Source organism: Hyperoodon ampullatus, assembly GCF_949752795.1.
Source record: "Hyperoodon ampullatus genome assembly, chromosome: 1".
NCBI classification, from domain to species: domain Eukaryota; kingdom Metazoa; phylum Chordata; class Mammalia; order Artiodactyla; family Ziphiidae; genus Hyperoodon; species Hyperoodon ampullatus.
In genome coordinates, this window is record NC_136914.1 from 197,242,015 (window position 1) to 197,256,015 (window position 14,001).

At 37.3% G+C, this 14,001-nt stretch overlaps 1 protein-coding gene across 1 annotated transcript in view; it reads left to right on the plus strand.

The window, feature by feature from the left end:
* Positions 1–14,001, plus strand: part of CC2D2B (coiled-coil and C2 domain containing 2B) — a gene marked incomplete at both ends in the record, with an annotated part of 109,044 nt that overhangs the window by 68,575 nt on the left and 26,468 nt on the right. The window contains 3 exons of the mRNA XM_079699156.1: positions 3,715–3,811; positions 4,604–4,713; positions 9,673–9,769. Coding sequence (XP_079555282.1) covers positions 3,715–3,811; positions 4,604–4,713; positions 9,673–9,769 — 304 coding nt within the window. The remainder of the gene's footprint in view (positions 1–3,714; positions 3,812–4,603; positions 4,714–9,672; positions 9,770–14,001) is intronic.

Genomic DNA, 14,001 nt, shown 5'->3' on the forward strand with positions numbered 1-14,001 from the left:
TAGCAATACAATCCCACCTTAAGAAACAGGAAATATCTCGACTAAACAACCTAACCTTGCACCTAAAGCAATTAGAGAAAGAAGAACAAAAACATCCCAAAGTTAGCAGAAGGAAAGAAATCATAAAAATCAGATCAGAAATAAATGAAAAAGAAATGAAGGAAACAATAGCAAAGATCAATAAAACTAAAAGCTGGTTCTTTGAGAAGATAAACAAAATTGATAAACCATTAGCCAGACTCATCAAGAAAAAAAGGGAGAAGACTCAAATCAATAGAATTAGAAATGAAAAAGGAGAAGTAACAACTGACACTGCAGAAATACAAAAGATCGTGAGAGATTACTATAAGCAACTCTATGCCAATAAAATGGACAACCTGGAAGAAATGGACAAATTCTTAGAAATGCACAACCTGCCAAGACTGAATCAGGAAGAAATAGAACATATGAACAGACCAATCACAAGCACTGAAATTGAAACTGTGATAAAAAATCTTCCAACAAACAAAAGCCCAGGACCAGATGGCTTCACAGGCGAATTCTATCAAGCATTTAGAGAAGAGCTAACGCCTATCCTTCTCAAACTCTTCCAAAATATAGCAGAGGGAGGAACACTCCCAAACTCATTCTACGAGGCCACCATCACCTTGATACCAAAACCAGACAAGGATGTCACAAAGAAAGAAAACTACAGGCCAATATCACTGATGAACATAGATGCAAAAATCCTCAACAAAATACTAGCAAACAGAATCCAACAGCACATTAAAAGGATCATACACCATGATCAAGTGGGGTTTATCCCAGGAATGCAAGGATTCTTCAATATACGCAAATCAATCAACGTGATACACCATATTAACAAATTGAAGGAGAAAAACCATATGATCATCTCAATAGATGCAGAGAAAGCTTTCGACAAAATTCAACACCCATTCATGATAAAAACCCTGCAGAAAGTAGGCATAGAGGGAACTTTCCTCAACATAATAAAGGCCATATATGACAAACCCACAGCCAGCATCGTCCTCAATGGTGAAAAACTGAAACCATTTCCACTAAGATCAGGAACAAGACAAGGTTGCCCACTCTCACCACTCTTATTCAACATAGTTTTGGAAGTTTTAGCCACAGCAATCAGAGAAGAAAAGCAAATAAAAGGAATCCAAATTGGAAAAGAAGAAGTAAAGCTGTCACTGTTTGCAGATGACATGATACTATACATAGAGAATCCTAAAGATGCTACCAGAAAACTACTAGAGCTAATCAATGAATTTGGTAAAGTTGCAGGATACAAAATTAATGCACAGAAATCTCTGGCATTCCTATATACTAATGATGAAAAATCTGAAAGTGAAATCAAGGAAACACTCCCATTTACCATTGCAACAAAAAGAATAAAATATCTAGGAATAAACCTACCTAAGGAGACAAAAGACCTGTATGCAGAAAATTATAAGACACTGATGAAAGAAATTAAAGATGATACAAATAGATGGAGAGATGTACCATGTTCTTGGATTGGAAGAATCAACATTGTGAAAATGACTCTACTACCCAAAGCAATCTACAGATTCAATGCAATCCCTATCAAAATACCACTGGCATTTTTCACAGAACTAGAACAAAAAATTTCACAATTTGTATGGAAACACAAAAGACCCCGAATAGCCAAAGCAATCTTGAGAACGAAAAATGGAGCTGGAGGAATCAGGCTCCCTGACTTCAGACTATACTACAAAGCTGCAGTAATCAAGACAGTATGGTACTGGCACAGAAACAGAAAGATAGATCAATGGAACAGGATAGAAAGCCCAGAGATAAACCCACGGACATATGGTCACCTTATCTTTGATAAAGGAGGCAGGAATGTACAGTGGAGAAAGGACAGTCTCTTCAATAAGTGGTGTTGGGAAAACTGGACAGGGACATGTAAAAGTATGAGATTCGATCACTCCCTAACACCATACACAAAAATAAGCTCAAAATGGATTAAAGACCTAAATGTAAGGCCAGACACTATCAAACTCTTAGAGGACAACATAGGCAGAACACTCTATGACATAAATCACAGCAAGATCCTTTTTGACCCACCTCCTAGAGAAATGGAAATAAAGACAAAAATAAACACATGGGACCTAATGAAACTTAAAAGCTTTTGCACAGCAAAGGAAACCATAAACAAGACCAAAAGACAACCCTCAGAATGGGAGAAAATATTTGCAAATGAAGCAACTGACAAAGGATTAATCTCCAAAATTTATAAGCAGCTCATGCAGCTCAATAACAAAAAAACAAACAACCCAATCCAAAAATGGGCAGAAGACCTAAATAGACATTTCTCCACAGAAGATACACAGACTGCCAACAAACACATGAAAGGATGCTCAACATCTTTACTAATTAGAGAAATGCAAATCAAAACTACAATGAGATATCATCTCACACCAGTCAGAATGGCCATCATCAAAAAATCTAGAAACAATAAATGCTGGAGAGGGTGTGGAAAAAAGGGAACACTCTTGCACTGCTGGTGGGAATGTGAATTGGTACAGCCACTATGGAGAACGGTATGGAGGTTCCTTAAAAAACTACAAATAGAACTACCATATGACCCTGCAATCCCACTACTGGGCATATACCCTGAGAAAACCATAATTCAAAAAGAGACATGTACCAAAATGTTCATAGCAGCCCTATTTACAATAGCCCGGAGATGGAAACAACCTAAGTGTCCATCATCGGATGAATGGGTAAAGAAGATGTGGCACATACATACAATGGAATATTACTCAGCCATAAAAAGAAATGAAATTGAACTATTTGTAATGAGGTGGATGGACCTAGAGTCTGTCATACAGAGTGAAGTAAGTCAGAAAGAGAAAGACAAATACTGTATGCTGACACATATATATGGAATTTAAGAAAAAAAAAGGTCATGAAGAACATAGGGGTAAGACAGGAATAAAGACACAGACCTACTAGAGAATGGACTTGAGGATATGGGGAGGGGGAAGGGTAAGCTGTGACAAAGTGAAAGAGCGGCATGGACATATATACACTACCAAACGTAAGGTAGATAGCTAGTGGGAAGCAGCCGCATAGCACAGGGAGATCAGCTCGGTGCTTTGTGACCGCCTGGAGGGGTGGGATAGGGAGGGTGGGAGGGAGACGCAAAAGGGAGGGGATATGGGAACATATGTATACATATAACTGATTAAATTTGTGATAAAGCAAAAAATAAAAAAATAAAAAAAAAAAAAAAAGAACTGCCAAGCCAGGGCATCCCCAGGCTGGGAAAAAAAAAAAAAAAAAAAAAAAAAAAAAAAAAAATAAAATAAAATAAAATTACCACCATTTTCTATAATAATCAATTTGTAAAAAAAAAAGAAAATTGTAACACCAAAAATAGGAATAATATAGTCTCAAAGTATTACTTGCTCTATTTTTTTCCTTTTGCTGATGGTCAGTGAAAACTCTGTCACAGACTGGTTCCAATCCATAGTTCAGCATTTAGGAGCTACCCTTTCAGAGTAGTGATTGTCACGTATTTATCTCTAACCACCTATGTTATGAAGATCCAAAGCAAACTCTGTAAGATCCAGGGTAGCTGACTTATATATCTCTATAAGCATAAGCAAAAACCCAGCTACTCCCACCAAAACTAATATTAAAATTAATTAAAGTGCATATCTCTATATTGATTTTCAGAAGAGCCTTGGATATGCCTACTTATTTGATATCATCCGTGTCTCGCCTCAGACATAAAGAAACAATCAAATCCGTAACCTCAGATGAGATCTTAAATGAGATAAGTATTTAACACTTCTATAAAGTGCCGTTTTGATCATGTTTTCCCTGAATTGCAACTGGCCCCTAACTGGACTATCCATCTAATTCTAGTTTACTCTCCATAACACAGTGAAGGTGCTCTTTATAAAATGTAATTCTAACTATTTCATTCTCTGCTACCCTGCTCTCAGGGTCTATAGAATAAGGTGCAAACTCCTTACAATGGTAGCTCCTTAGAATGGCTACCAAACTCTGTAATGATCTGGTTCTTACATACCAATCAGCCACATTTCTCATCAGCCCACAGCGGTATCATATCATACTACTACTTGTTCTAGAAGGCCTCCATATATGCCCTTTCCTTTGCCTGGAATGGCCACCATACCTCCGTTTTATTGGCCACATGAACTACTATTTTATGTTTCAAAGCTCAAGCCCAAGCAATGTTTTCTCTGTGAAGTTCTCCTTGTCCTCACCCCAGAGAGTTAATCATTCTCTCTCCTGAGTTACTATTATACCTCGAATATATTTCTTACATTTCATTGCAATTATTTGTTTACCTGTTTAATTTCTCCTGATAGACTTAAAAAAAAAATCCTTAAGGATTTCCATTTATTTTTGGATCCTAGCAAAGTAGTACCTGATATTGAATAGGTTGAAGAAATGTTAATTGAATGAATGAATGAATAATGGTTGTTTGAAAAACTGGAAAAAGTAAGCCATCCAGTTATCAGCCAGTAACTAATTTCTACCTTTTATCAACTATATAAAATATTACAAAAATCTAGTCGGTGTTAATTATATGTTTCAGGATACTGTGCACCCCTTTGTGGAAGTTTCCTTTCAGCACACTGTGTACCAAACCAGTGTTGCAAGTGGATCTCATCCATGCTGGAACGAAGAAATTAAAGTAGATTTTATGTAAGTTGGAGTCCATTTTTCCTCAGCTTCTAAAATAGAGCAGTAACAAAATTATTTTCTTGAGCCGTTTATTGAAAATAATGATGGATATAGGCTTAATTTTTAAGTTTTTAAATTATGAAGTATTTCTTACATAGATATTAATATATATAATGTATGTGTAAATGTAAGTTCTGAGGAAAAATTATAAAATGAATACCTGTGTATCTACCATCTAACTTAAAAAATGGAGTATTAGTAGGGCTTCCCTGGTGGCGCAGTGGTTGAGAGTCCGCCTGCCAATGCAGGGGACACGGGTTCGTGCCCCGGTCTGGGAGGATCCCACATGCCGCGGAGCGGCTGGGCCCGTGAGCCATGGCCGCTGAGCCTGCGCGTCCGGAGCCTGTGCTCCGCAATGGGAGAGGCCACAACAGTGAGAGGCCCGCGTACCGCAAAAAAAAAAAAAAAAAAAAAAAAAAAAAAAAAAATGGAGTATTAGCAATATTTTTGAAGGCTCCACTGTGCGAATAACTAATTGTATCCCCTTTCTCCCCAGAGGTAACAACCATGAATTTGTTTATCATTCCCTCTCTTTATGATTTTAAATCATAGGTATTTATCCCTAGCTATGTTTTATTTACCTGTGGATGTTTTCCAACTTTATGTAAATTGAATGATCTTTTGCAATCTGTTTCTTTACTCTTATTTTGAGAGATTTATCCATATTCATACTTGTAACTATTCCTTCCTTCCTTTATTTTCACTTCTGTATGGTATTCCACTGTATTAAAATGCCATAATTTATTTATACTTTATCCTGTTGATGCAGATTTGCCTGATTTTAATGTTTTGCTATTGTAAATAGTATTGCTCTGAACATTCTTGTACTTGTCATCTGGAACACACATGTAAGAGTTTCTTTTTAAGACAGTAGTTCTCAAAGTATTTTGTGCACTGAAATCACCTGTACAGCTTCTTTAAACAGATTGCTGGGCCCAACTCCATAGTTTCTAATTCAGTAGCTCTGGGGTAGGGCTTGATACATAATTCCATTTCTAACAAGTTCCCAGGTGTTACTGATGATACTAGTCAGGGGACACTTTGAGACCCTTTGCTCTAGGATCTGTATCCAGGAGTGGAATTGCTTCAACTTTACTAGCTAATGCCAAATTTTTTTCTAAAGTGATTGTGCCAATACATACTCCCAACAGCGATATAAAAGTTCCTAATGTGCCACATCTTCAATAATATTTTGTATTTTTAAAATTAATTTTTCTAATATGGTGGATCTAAAGTGATATTCTTATTGTGATTTAATTTACATTCCTGGATTTCTAATGAGACTGAGTTTCCTTTTTTTCCCATTTTAAACAAATCGATATGCTTTAATTTTTAGAGCAGTTTAGGTTCACAGTAAAATTGAGCAGAAAGCACAGAGTTCTTATACCTCCTCTCCCTACAACACACACACACAGCCCCCCTAAAGTGTCAGTGTGGTACATTTGTTACAGTCAATGGACCAATGTTGACATATTATCGAAGTCCACAATTTACATTAGGGTTCACTCTTTGTGTTGTACATTCTATGGGTTTTGACAAATGTATAATAACATGTATCCACCACTGTAGTATCATACAGCATAGTTTCACTGCCCTAAAAATGCCCTGTGCTTCACCCATTTATCTGTTCATCCTTCCCCTGGAACCTCTGGCAACCACTGATTCTTTCACTATTACCATAGTTTTACCTTTTCCAGAGTGTCATTGCATTTCAGGGTTCTCCATAAAAGCAGAACTAACAGTGTGTGTGTGTGTGTGTGTGTTTGACTCTCTTTACCCTCTGTAATAGGGGTGCGCCTCATCCAATTGGTTGAAGGCTTAATAGAAAAAAGACTTACCCCACTTAGGAAGACGGAATTCTGCCAGGACACTGGCTTCAAACTTGAACTGCAGCGCTCCCCTGGGCTTCCAGGCTGCCAGCTTACCCTGCAGATTTTGGGCTTGCCTTCCCCCACAGTCACGTGAGCCACTGTTACAGAGGGTAGTTTGCCTTACTCAACGTCTACTGACATTTTTAATGTGGAAAGAACACTTAACATGACATCTACCCTTTTAACAAATTTTTAAGTGTGCAATATACTACTGCTGAATGTAGGTAAAAGGTTGTACAGCAGATCTAGAGCTTATTCATCTTGCTTCCCTGAAGTTTTACGCCTGTTGATTAGTAACTCCCCATTTCCCCCTCCCCCCAGCCCCTGGCGACCACCATTCTGCTCTTTGACTCTATGAATTTGACTACTTTAGATGCCACATATAGGTGGAATCATGCAGTCTTTTTATGACTGGTTTATTTCATTTAGTATAATGTCCTCAAGATTCATCCATGTTGCCACATATTGCAGAATTTCCTTCTTTTTAAAGGGTGAGCAGTATTCCATATATATAGCACATTTTCTTTATCCATTCATCTGTCAACAGACATTTAGCATGCTTCCATACTGTTTTGAATAGTGCTGCAATGAACATAAGGGTGCTAACATCTCTTTGATATTCTGATTCAGTTCTTTTGGATAAATACCTAGAAATGGGATTGCTAGATCAATTGGTATCAGTTCTACTTTTAATTTTTTGAGGAACTTGCATAACGTTTTCCATAGCAGCTGCACCATTTTACATTCCACCAACTGTGTGCAGGAGTTCCAATTTTACACACCTTCACCAGCACCTGTTACTTTATTTTATTTTTTTGATAATAGCCATACTAACAAGTGTGAAGTGATATGTCATTGTAGCTTTGATTGCATTTCCCTGATTATTACTGAGTGTTTTATTATTAGCAATTTTGAGCGTTTTTTCATGTATCTATTAGCCATTTGTATGTCATTTTTGGAAAATGTCCATTCAAGTTTTAGTACATTTTAAAATCAGATTATTAGCTTTTTTACTATTGAGTTGTATGAGCTCTTTATGTATGTTGGAGATGAACCCCCTTATAATATATATGGTTTGCAAATATTTTCTCCCATTCCATAAGTTGCCCTTGTACTCTGACGATTATTTCCTTTGTTGTGCAGAAGGTTTACAGTTTGATATAGTTCTACTTTTTTATTTTTGCTTTTGTTGCCTGTGCTTTGGTATCATGTCCATGAAATTATTGCCACAACCAATGTCATGAAACTTTTCCCCTGTATTTTCTTCTAGAAGCTTTATAGTTTCAGGTGTTATATTTTAAATCTTTAATTCATTTTGAGTTGAATTTTGTGTATGGTATAAGATAAAGATCAAATTTGATTCTTTTTTTATTAACATCTTTATTGGAGTATAATTGCTTTACAATGGTGTGTTAGTTTCTGCTTTATAACAAAGTGAATCAGCTATACATATACATATATCCCCATATCTCCTCCCTCAAATTTGATCCTTTTACACATAGTTTTACCAACACCATTTGTTGGAGAGATTGTCCTTTCTTCATTGAGTAGTCTTGGCACCCTTGTCAAAGATCGGTTGACCTGACATAGGTGCAAGGATTTATATCTAGGCTCTCTATTCTGTACCACTGGTCTATATGTCTGTTTTTAGGCCAGACTGTTTCGATTACTGTAACTTCGTAATATATGTATTTTGAAATCAGGAAGTGGGATCTCCGGCTCTTTTCTTTCTCAAGGTTCATATTTGATGCTAAAGCTATATAAATAGGTTTTTGTAATTGAAAATAAAGTGCACTGATCAAGACAGATTTAAAATGTAGAACTTAAAATTGTTCTCTAAACTCAATTAGCAATTTTCAGTTGTTACTTCCTATACATCTTTAGCTCTCCCTCGGGTAAAAGGAATATAAAGAACTGTCAACTACATCTGTTATCAAAGTCCTTTTTCTTTTCCTGGTGCCCTTACCCCCTTCTCTTGCCAATCTTGTTCAGCTCCCTCAATTTCTGCAGATCATATGGTTCTTGACTATTTGCATGGTTTTTTGATGGCATCCCTCTGACTTTTTTTTTTAACATCTTTATTGGAATATAATGGCTTTACAATGCTGTGTTAGTTTCTGCTTTATAACAAAGTGAATCAGCTATACATATACATCTATCCCCATATCTCTTCCTTCTTGCATCTCCCTCCCTCCCACCCTCCCTATCCCACCCCTCTAGGTGGTCACAAAGCACCGAGCTGATCTCCCTGTGCTATGCGCTGCTTCCCACTAGCTATCGATTTTACATTTAGTAGTGTATATATGTCCATGCCGCTCTCTCACTTTGTCTCAGCTTACCCTTCCCCCTCCCCGTGTCCTCAAGTCCATTCTCTACTAGGTCTGTGTCTTTATTCCCGTCCTACCCCTTGGTTCTTCATAACTTTTTTTTTTTTAGATTCCATATATATGTGTTAGCATATGGTATTTGTTTTTCTCTTTCTGACTTACTTCACTCTGTATGACACACTTTAGGTCCATCCACCTCACTACAAATAACTCAATTTCGTTTCTTTTTATGGCTGAGTAATATTCCATTGTATATATGTGCCACATCTTCTTTATCCATTCATCTGTTGATGGACACTTACATTGCTTCCACGTCCTGGCTATTGTAAATAGTTCTGCAATGAACTTTGGAGTGCATGTATCTTTTTGAATTATGGTTTTCTATGGGTATATGCCCAGGAGTGGGATTGTTAGATCATTTGATAGTTCTATTTTTAGTTTTTTAAGGAACCTCCATACTGTTCTCCATAGTGGTTGTACCAATTTACATTCCCACCAACAGTGCAAGAGGGTTCCCTTTTCTCCACACCCTCTCCAGCATTTATTATTTGTAGATATTTTGATACTGGCTTTAATGAAAGATAGCAGTTGTCCTGAAAGCACATAGATTTTCTTTTCTTATACTTTATAAAAGAAAATAATGCAGGCAATTTTATAGTCCTTTATGAATAATGCTTTTATAAAATTAATTAAGCATTTAAATATGTTTTTCTTATTTACAGCTTACCAGGACATGATTATAGCATCTCAAGCTTATCTAAAATAAAAGATAATATATATATCAACATTTTTGATGAAATGATTATTGAAAAACATGAGGTAAAGTAAAATAATTATAATAATCAATGTTGAAATAATTATAAGTTCAGACTGAATGAAGTCTATTAACATATTGTAAATTTGGTTTTAGATACAGTATCTATTTCCAACATTTTCTAAAAAGGATATGGGGCAACTTGAAATAAAATCAGACATATGACAAGTCAATTCAAAAATAACAGGGAGGGCTTCCCTGGTGGCGCAGTGGTTGAGAGTCCGCCTGATGATGCAGGGGACACGGGTTCGTGCCCCGGTCCAGGAAGATCCCACATGCCACGGAGCAGCTGGGCCCATGAGTCATGGCCGCTGAGCCTGCGCATCCAGAGCCTGTGCTCTGCAGCAGGAGAGGCCACAACAGTGAGAGGCCCGCGTACCGCAAAAAAAAAAAACAAAAAACAGGGATCATAAACCACATATAAGAGGAGGAGAGATAAATATACCAAGAATTTGGGAAAAGTAGATTTCTGCAGTTGAACGTTACATTTACATGTGAACTTCCTGGTAGCCAAGCTTTAGCGTATTTTTAAAGTTTGCTGCGCTAAGCATATTTACTACGATAAAGGTATATACATTAAGATGCTTTACATTGTTTACTGACATGTAGCAAGATATCCAAAAGCAGTGGTTATGAACTGAAGGCAGGAATCTGGGGTATTGGCAGCTTTTTTCAAACTTTGACCCTTCCCCAAATTCAGGTAAATAGCAACAACAATCCCAGGGCTTGGAAATCGAATACCAAGGCTTTCTTGATATTCTTAACGTTGCATATGATCACTAGAATCTCAAAATTGTCTATTATGACCCTGGACTCCCTGGCATTTGTTCTTCTTAGAAGAGAGAGATGAGATTAAAATGGGAGCCAGAATATACTGCATTTTCTTTTGCAACGTTTTTACATTTCTAACCTGGACTATCTACAAGTGGACCATCAGATGAATTTTCTTAGTCAAGGAACGGGCCATGGCAACCTAACTGATACCATTATTTCTTGGCAGTAAGCCAACATGATCCATAATTACGGCAGCAAGGCAAAGGTGGATGGTGGAAAGGTAAAAAATGAAGCAGAAAGCAAGATAGTGTGTGAGGAAAACTACAATGAATTGTCCTTTTTATCTCCCTTCTTTTTTCCTATCTCCTTATTTCAGCCCAGATAATAGTGTATAACTTTAATATTAACAGAAATTCTGAGTTTATGGATTTAAAAGAAGTCACATTAACATAAATAATTTAAGGTCTTACTCTTGTTCCACCCTCTACTCACAGAACCTCCACCAGTCCCTCCCAAAATTTTCTGGAAGCCTGCAAGTAGTCCTCATATATGTGCCTAAACACGACTGTTAGCTATAGTCATCCTTCCCATTTCAACAGTGTGTGTGTTCTTTTGATTCAGGCTCCACAGCTCTCAAAGCCACTTAAAAGAATCTCACCACCACCACTGTTGACATTGCCCCTGATTAGGTTGCCATCATGTGTGCCAAGGGTATTATCTCCCCAATTATCCTTGAGCCCAAAGCTATGAAACTTCAGAATACCCAAGAGGCACTGGCTTCTGCACAAACATGGGAAAACTGGCCCTATTTTCTCTGAATTCATACTACATATTATATATCTAGATCTTAAGGTAATAGTATTGGTACACAAAATCTCACAGTAGAAGAGCTTCTCCAGCTGCTGACCCTAATCATCAGGGGCCAAACCCAGGACAAGGGACCTAGTGGGGTACAGTGCACACCAACCCTTTCCATGTCCTCATTGTCCTTTCTTTTCGTCTTGATTCCTAAACTCAGCCCAACTGCTCTCACCTTCCCTAATTACAAACAAAAAAATTCAGTGGATATAAGTACATACTAGTGCTAAAGAGAGGGATGTTGCCTATAGTAGTCTTAAACGAGCAACATGCCTGTCCCAAGAGCTGTTCCCTAACACCTTTCCCATATTCCCCCATTTCAGCACTTTTCTTGATGAAGTGAAAAATTTAAATGGCTAAAAGTGGAGTGAATCATAGAGTACTGCCAGTGGGGTTGGTGGTGGTGGTAAATGCCAAACCCATTTATGTCTAGTCCCTGCTTCTCTTACTACACATACTTTCTCTAATTTAAAAAATAGGATTATTGAGGCATAATTAGCATATAATAAACTACAGATAATTAAAGTGTATACTTTGACAAGTTTTTTTTGTTTGTTTGTTTTGCGGTACACGGGCCTCTCACTGTTGTGGCCTCTCCCGTTGTGGAGCATAGGCTCCGGACGTGCAGGCTCAGCGGCCATGGCTCACGGGCCCAGCCGCTCCGCAGCATGTGGGATCTTTCCGTACCGGGGCACGAACCCGTGTCCCCTGCATCAGCAGGCGGACTCTCAACCACTGTGCCACCAGGGAAGCCCCTTTGACAAGTTTTGACATATATATACCCATGAAATCATCATCAAAGTCAAGATAATGAACATATCCACCACTCTCAAAGGTTTTTCCCTGTCCTGTTAGAATACCTCCCTCCTTCCTTTCCTTCCTTCCACCCCAGGCAACCACTGATCTGCTTTCTGTAACTATAGTTTACATTTTCTGGAATTGTATAGAAATGGCATCATACAGTATGCACTTTTTCCCCCTTGGTCTGGCAACTTTCACAGAAAAATTATTTTGAGATTTGTCTCAGTTGTTTTATTTATCAAACAGTTCATTAATTTTTACTGTATAGTGGTAGTCTATTGAACACATACATTCTGTTGTATGTTTAAATATTCAGCTGTTGATGGACATTTGGGTTTTCTTTGGGGGTGGCTATTATAAATAAAGCTGCTATGAGCATTTGTATATAAGTCCTTGTATGGACAAATGTTTTAATTTCTCTTGGGTAAATACATAGGAGTGAAATGGCTGGATCATATGGTAAGTGGACATTTAAGAAACTGCTAAACTGTTTTTCCAAAGTGATTGTACCATTTTTTATTTCCACCAGCAATGTATGAGATTCTAGTTCTTTCACAGTCTTACAAACAAGTGATCAGACTTAAAAATTTTAGACACTCTAATAACTATGCGGTTGTATCTCATTGTAGTTTTAATTTGTATTTCCTAATGACTAATGATGGTGAGCACTTTTCCATGTATTTATTTGGTATCTGAATATCTTCTTTGGTGAAGTGTCTGTCCAAATCTTTTGTCTATTTTTCAAATTGGGTTATTTGTTGTCTTATTATTGAGTTCTGAGGATCCTTTACATATTCTGTATACAAATCCTTTATCAGATATATGATTTACAAATATTTTCTCCCGGTATGTAGCTTGTCTTTTCATTTTCTCAACAGTGCCTTGTGAAGAGCAAAGTTTTAAGTTCTGATGAAGTCAAATTTATCAACTTGCTTTTGGTGTCATATTTTTTAGCTCTGTTTTTGCTTTATATATTTTGTAACCCTTTATTAGGTGCATGTACTTTTTTTAATTTTTGAATTTTATTTTATTTATTGTTTTATACAGCAGGTTCTTATTAGTCATCAATTTTATACACTTCAGTGTATACATATCAATCCCAATAGCCCAATACATCCCCCCCCTACCCTCCCTGCCACTTTCCCCCCTTGGTGTCCATACATTTGTTCTCCACATCTGTGTCTCTCTTTCTGCCCTGCAAACTGGTTCATCTGTACCATTTTTCTAGGTTCCACATATATGCCTTAATATACGATATTTGTTTTTCTCTTTCTGACTTACTTCACTCTGTATGACAGTCTCTAGATCCATCCACGTCTCAAAAAATGACCCAGTTTCGTTCCTTTTTATGGCTGAGTAATATTCCATTGTACACATGTACCACATCTTCTTTATCCATTCGTCTGTTGATGGGCATTTAGGTTGCTTCCATGACCTGGCTATTGTAAATAGTGCTGCAATGAACATTGGGGTACATGTGTCTTTTTGAATTATGGTTTTCTCTGGGTATATGCCCAGTAGTGGGATTGCTGGATCATATGGTAATTCTGTTTTTAGTTTTTTAAGGAACCTCCATACTGTTCTCCATAGTGGCTGTAGCAAGTTACATTCCCACCAACAGTGGAAGAGGGTTCCCTTTTCTCCACACCCTCTACAGCATTTGTTGTTTGTAGATTTTCTGATGATGCCCATTCTAACTGGTGTGAGGTGATACCTCATTGTAGTTTTGATTTGCATTTCTCTAATAATTAGTGATGTTGAGCAGCTTTTCATATGTTTCTTGGCCATCTGTATGTCTTCTTTA